Genomic DNA, 6,470 nt, shown 5'->3' with positions numbered 1-6,470 from the left:
TTGTATTAAAATTCTGTGACAAAATGTATCAGTCCTCCCATCCATGGCGCTACACAGCTCTAAGGACAGAAACCCATCTCAGAAGACAGCACTTGCCACTGAAAGTTCACAGCTTAGGAAGGAAAGAACTGAGTGGGAGCGAGAAAATGGAAGTAATATGTCTGTGGAAGGAGACAGGTAAAGTTTGTCTTGCAGGCTTGCAGCCAAGTGTCAAGACTTCTTGTCTAGACACACTTGTCTGAATGACTTCACCAACGTGCATATTTTGTGATATTCTGAAAATTAGCCACTTCATTTCCACAGTATAGCTCAACAATTTCTGCAAATAAATATTCCAGGAGTGTTTACTCTCAAGACTGTTTCGTTTTGCTTCCTATGGTCATTCACACATTTTTTTTATTTTTTATAAGAATGTTCTTTGAAAACAAACACCCTGCTGTTCAACAAAGATGTATTCCTGAAAGGTTTATCTGTTATTGTATATTTTCCCATGAGAATCAACATAATGGGAAGGTTGCATTCAGGGGCTTTTGGAGTACATACAGTTTAAACACATGGGGACAACATTCATGGATGGAGGGGCAAGAACAAAATCATGGAGTTCTTTTTTTAAGGAGATGCTGGCTTTCTGAAATAGATAACCTTTCTGAAAACTGTCAGCCACTTCACTTGTGAGACTATACCCCTGATTCCCTGTTTGGTCATCTCTCACCCTTGACTTGTTTTATTTTGCTTCATCTGAAGATAATGATAACAACTATGAGAATGTAACTCCTCTGGAAGGGACAGCAAAAACTACCTCATGTTGTTTCATAAGCTGAGACCTTCTGGGGAACTGAATGACATGGAAGGTTGTTTTATGTTCAACCTTACCACTTCATCCAGGAGACTGAACTTGGCAATATTTCACTGTGAGAGTTGTTGCCCCTTCCTGAACAGCTATATTGTCATCATCACCTTCCTTATATGAAAAAAGATTATTCAATTGTAATGTGGGAACAAAACAGTGTAATGATGATGGTTGTCTGGTCAGAGAATTCAGAAGATGGGCTGGAGGACCAAGGGATAAGTAGGGTGTTGCTGCAGTCACATCACACATACGAGATTTCAGAAACCACACTGCAAGGAAATAGATTTTGATATCAGTGGTGGTGCTACCCAACCAGGAAAACACAGCCATAGTTATGAGACTTATTTGACTAGTAGTCAGATAGTTTTGAGTAGTTGCTATCAATGAACAGTTCACAACAAATTTTAGCTGTTAAAAATTTCTGGAAAATTTTAAGTATACTTTTGAGATAACTGAAATTTGCTTATGGACAATCTGTGCAGGCTGGATACATTTGGATACAGTATACATTGCGAGTCATAGTTGCTCAGATCTTGTAATAGTCTGGAAGTCTCTTAGGATTTAAAGCAAGCTGAACAACTGACAATCTTGCTGGAACTCAAGTGTGGTTTTATAATATCTGGTTCAATAGGCTGAACTGGATCACTCTCACTAGCAATTATGTGTTTCACCAGGCATCTGGAAGCTTCATTGATGTTTATATTTTCCTGCAAGTGAAAGAGAGAGGTTGATTAGTCAATATTAATTACATTATGCTGTATATTGCCTGTGTAGAATTAAACTTTTCCCTAGGTTACATCAAAAGTTTACTTTCCTTAATAAACAGCTTTTAAAAATTGATTTTGACATTTTAAAAATGTTTACTTTCATTTTTTTAATTAGTTACATTTTATGTATATTAAGATTCACATCTCCTTTAAATTATACATAGAACTCATTTTAAATTACCTCAAAGTCTTGGTGATATGATTACTTCATTAAACTATACAAACACTAAAGAGATATTAAAGACAAATGGCTGAAGTAAAGCTTCAGAATCCACATTTCACTGCTTGATTAATGGTTACTCTGATTTTTAAATTATTAATTATCTGTCAGCAACTACAGGCATAAATAGCTCTTATTTTTGAATAACTTTTTCCATGGTTTCAGGAGGGTTTCTTTATATGATGCTCACAATTAAACTTGTGATGAACAGATTCATTGAAAAAATAATACAATCTCAAATTATTCACAAAACAGAAAAAAAAAAAGTCCCATATCATTAAGGTTCCTTATTTATTATTTATTTTTTATTTTTTATTGAGACAGTATCTCTAATGTACTGCTTCAGAAGATGTATATCACCATTGTTTTCATTTTCAAGACAGAAATCCTCACTCTAGATACTTAGAACGAAATGAACAGCTCATCTTTTTCTACATGGACCTTTCTTCCATAGCATGATTAACTTGCTACAACTCTTACTTAGAATAAACAAAACAGCCTGTTCAGTGAGACACAGCTCAGCATAGCATATAAAATAAGCAGGAATACTGAGTAAGGATTTTTTTAATGACAGCAACCGGTATGGCTGGAATGAGAAGCCAGGCATAAAATACACTCTCCTACTCTAACTACTGGCACTGATCACTTATTTCATATGACAAGAGATAGAAACACACTGCACCTTCAGTCTTACAGGAAATTATATCACACCTACATGCACACACACACACACACACATATATATATAAATATAAGTATGTATTTATGTGTATGCACATACTTCTCTTGCTCCATCAAAATTATGTATTACTTGCATCTTAAGACTGACCCAGGTTTCCAAGCTGAATCTGAGGCCTACTGTACTGAGACCACACCCACCCACCCACCCAATACCATAAAGTCTACCTTCAGCAAATGCTCAGCATCAGTGCAGCATCACAAACAACCTGTAAAATTCGATGTGAAACCCTTTCTTATGCATGTTCAAAACTGTCAGACGAGGTGTTTAAGAATGTAGTTCAGTTATAAAAAAGAAAACAAAGCACGTGTGTGTTTCAGTAGAAATGGTACAATTATATGAAAGATCAAAAGCCAAAGTAATGGATTCTGTGAAGCTAATTTCTAATCCTCTTGCAGTCAATTGCAAAGCTCCACAAACTCCACTGGCCATAACTTTGCACCACAACAAAGAGTTGAAATCTGGAGATTTAACTGGAAATGTTAATTCGTGCCAACATCACAGGATTCTTCAACTACACAAGTGAATTGAAATATTTCAACTTTGACCTGTAAAGAATATCATCTGGTTTTAACAAATCAGAACGTTAGACAAGCCATTTACATACTAACCCCTGGAAAGTAATAAAGATCTTGGAATCAGGTCTGTACTGAGTTGTCAAAATGCAACTTTATCACATGATTTTCCTGAACCAGACAAGCAAATTCCTCAACTGTGTATGAAAATTTTTTTTCAGGGCACTGTGAAATTTTCTTAGAAAAAATAGACATTGAAAAATATCTCAGTTCTGTTGACAATAAAAGAAGGTTACCAAACAGAGAAAAAAAAAAAAAAAAGAGAAAAAAAAATCCATCCCTCCGCCCCCCCCCCAAGAAAAGTCTTTTCCATTATGTATTCTGTTGTTAATGGACAGATAATCATTTCATTTACCCATGCGCTGCTTCTCTTCTGAGATGGGAGCATTTAGTTTTTTTTCAAGAATGTCTTAATGACTATCTCAGTTTGTACCTAAATACATTAATATTCACATGTATTAACATACAAAGGCACTTTGTCAGAGACTTAAGATCATCATCTTATAGGAGTGGGAAAGAGGGGATGAACCCAAGCCCACAAAAGCATAAAATGGGTATAGGTGAATGGTCCTTATCCGCACTGGTGCTAGATGGAATTTCAGGTGGCTGAGACTAAAAATTCAGACAAAAAAATACCACCACCATCACCAACAACAAAACAAAATGCTGTTCTATTTCATCCTGAACTAAAGCTAAAGCAAAACTAGGTTATTAAATCCTCTATAGATTTTTTTGGGAAGTAAGCCAAATTTGAACAGGCAAATACTGTTTTGACATAAAAAAAAATCAAAATATTTAGTTCTGGAAATATCAAAATGAAATGTTTTTCTTTTTCTGTATTGCTCTTTCTCCTTTTTAATGATTTTTTTTTTTTTCCAAATTTGACCCATATTGCTGATTTCTTTGATAGCTGCATCTTGGATTGAGTCCACTGTTTCACTGGGAGGTGTCTGCCCATATCTAGTGATTCTCTGTAAAGCAGGATTAAATAAATCTAAGTTTTATGCTCAGCCCTGGCCATTCCACCTGAATAAGCTTCTGCTTTCAGTCCATGCCCACCTTCCTCTCTGCCAGAGCACCATCCCTTCAGATGTGCCTGCAGAAGTTTATGTGACTGAGCTCTTGCTTCTTCAGGCAAAATGTGCTGGTTTGCAAGGTTTCACTATTTAAAGTATTTGCAGCCAAGCAGTTAAAATTCTTCTATTTGTTCTGTATAAGAGGTAAGGAATAAAAATAAGAGGTATGTAAGAGGTAAGGAATAAAAAGTCCTGTCCATAGTGTGTGCTGGATCAGACATATTCTCATCCTGCTTTTGTTCCAGTCATTCCAGAACATTTATGTGTATAGTCTAGATGCGGCGATGAAAATTTCTGCCAGGGGACAAGGGAGCAAGAGTTGGCCTTTACAGCCAGCACAGCTGTTTTTAAGCTTTTGTCCAACTCCACCCTTCTCCCATGGTTCAAGTGACAACAGGTACATGGTACAAATAAGAAGCAGTGCCTTAAGTCTCTCACTACAAGGAGGTTCTTCTGCCACCAAAGCAACTCCAGCAGTCCCAGCTCCATGCCTGGACCACCTCTGATGCTGTTGTTGCCTTTTATTCTAAACCTAATCCTTGTCCCAGATCTGTTGATCAGACATTGCTGTGTTCTGGTCTGCCTAATGAAATATTGATTTCTGCACCTCTCATCCTAGAGTGTGTTTTGGAAAAAAAAAAAAAAAAAAAAAAAAAAGAAGAAAAGAAAAGAAAAAAAAGATCAATATTCTTTTAGGCAGCAGCTGCAAACAGTAGAAGGTGATCTGCTATCCAAACAGACACCCAGAGACCTGGCAATTTTAGAGAATAGGAGGTGTTGAAAAGCAGTCTAGGCAATGACAGAGAAAAAGAAGCAGGTGAAAAGCCATCCAACAAATACAAAGAAACCAACAATCAGGATGTAAGACTGGATAGAGAGGACTAATCACAGACAACTTACTAATTGTACTGAAACAGGGAAACTGACCCCATTATGCCTAAGAATCAAGTTAACTGTTTGAAAAATAGGAAAGAAAATAAAAGTGAAAGAACAGAGTTAAATGGTGTCTGTCTATCTGTCTCTAGGTATAAATCCTTTAACTTTCATCTCTCTTACGACTGTTGTTCTACACAAAACACCTCAGAAATTGTGATAGCACTTTAGATCACGTTTCTTTTCCTTTCTTTTTCATTTTCACTCGGTTTCTTTCATGTTCAGAGCAAATTCTTTAGGCCATCCTGAAGAATGTACCCTGCCTTAATGGTGGAGGAAATTCTGAATATCAGGATGGGAATACAGGTTCATTTAGTCTTTGACATGTTACTAGATGCACTACTGTTTCTGCAGCTTATTTTCTGCAGCTTATTTAAATTATATTCTATTTCCTAACTTTGGATAGTTATCTAAATACTAGGGAAGGACTGTTTACTTACACTATTTTAAGGCTGTTAATACTCAACATGGCATCTTTTATTTGTTTTTCTCCACAGCATCTTTCTGAGTTAGGGAAGTGCTGCTAGAACCATTTACCAAACGAAGAAAATTAAGAGCCCCAGACAAAGCGAACTGCAAGAATCTTGGTCCTGTTCATGGTGGCTAGCTGGGAAGTTGGTGAAGGTACAGTTTGAAGTGTTTAAATGTTGTTTGTTTGCTTGTTTATTTCCTCCAAGGCTTGTGGAAGACCAAAAGTGAAGGATCTTGCCACTAACATGGTGCCTTTATTGCTTTGGGTCCTCTCCCCTCACTTTTCCACTACCTCTCACATACACTTACTGCATGATAGCTCTTATAAAAACTTTTCCTGGACATCTTGAACAGGAGGTGTCTAACCCATTTCTGTGACTCTTGTGCCTTAATAAGCCCCAGCACATGAAAGATGCTGTCACAGTCAACGCTGCAAAAATTGAGTATTGAATCCAATCCTAAGTGAAAATCAAAACTTGCTACTGTTAATTCTATTACCAAAGTAAAGCAAAGAAAATAAATGTAAGCAATCTTTGAAACCAGAAAGGAACACTGAAAGACACAAATGAAATTACAGTTTGCTCTGTAGATAAATGTCCTTCAAAAGTATCTCAAAGGCCATTTTTGCAGAAAGAATAGCAACTCAAGGGGGGGGGGGGGGGGGGGGGGGGGGGGGAAGGTTGCATGACTTAAAACATTTGATCCCATTGCTATGGGAAATTTCATAGTCTTGTAATGCAACAATCAACCGAAGGGAAAATAAATACTCTGTTGAATGTCTCACAGTAGTATACAAGCCCAGCAAGCTTCTTTGTATTCTGGATTGTTTTCTTCCTTAT

General features: G+C 36.8%; 1 protein-coding gene across 1 annotated transcript in view; it reads right to left on the bottom strand.

The window, feature by feature from the left end:
• Positions 1-469: 469 nt before the first annotated feature.
• RAB38 (RAB38, member RAS oncogene family) overlaps positions 470-6,470 on the bottom strand; it is a 22,040-nt gene continuing 16,039 nt past the window's right edge. Inside the window, exon 3 of the mRNA XM_021275435.4 lies at positions 470-1,557. Within this exon, the coding sequence (XP_021131110.3) occupies positions 1,405-1,557 (153 nt within the window). The 3' untranslated portion in view covers positions 470-1,404. The remainder of the gene's footprint in view (positions 1,558-6,470) is intronic.

The sequence above is a fragment of the Anas platyrhynchos genome, chromosome 1 (genome assembly GCF_047663525.1).
Source record: "Anas platyrhynchos isolate ZD024472 breed Pekin duck chromosome 1, IASCAAS_PekinDuck_T2T, whole genome shotgun sequence".
In the NCBI taxonomy this organism is placed as follows: domain Eukaryota; kingdom Metazoa; phylum Chordata; class Aves; order Anseriformes; family Anatidae; genus Anas; species Anas platyrhynchos.
The sequence above is the reverse complement of the archived record's forward strand: the minus strand, read 5'-3'. Positions and strand labels throughout refer to the sequence as shown.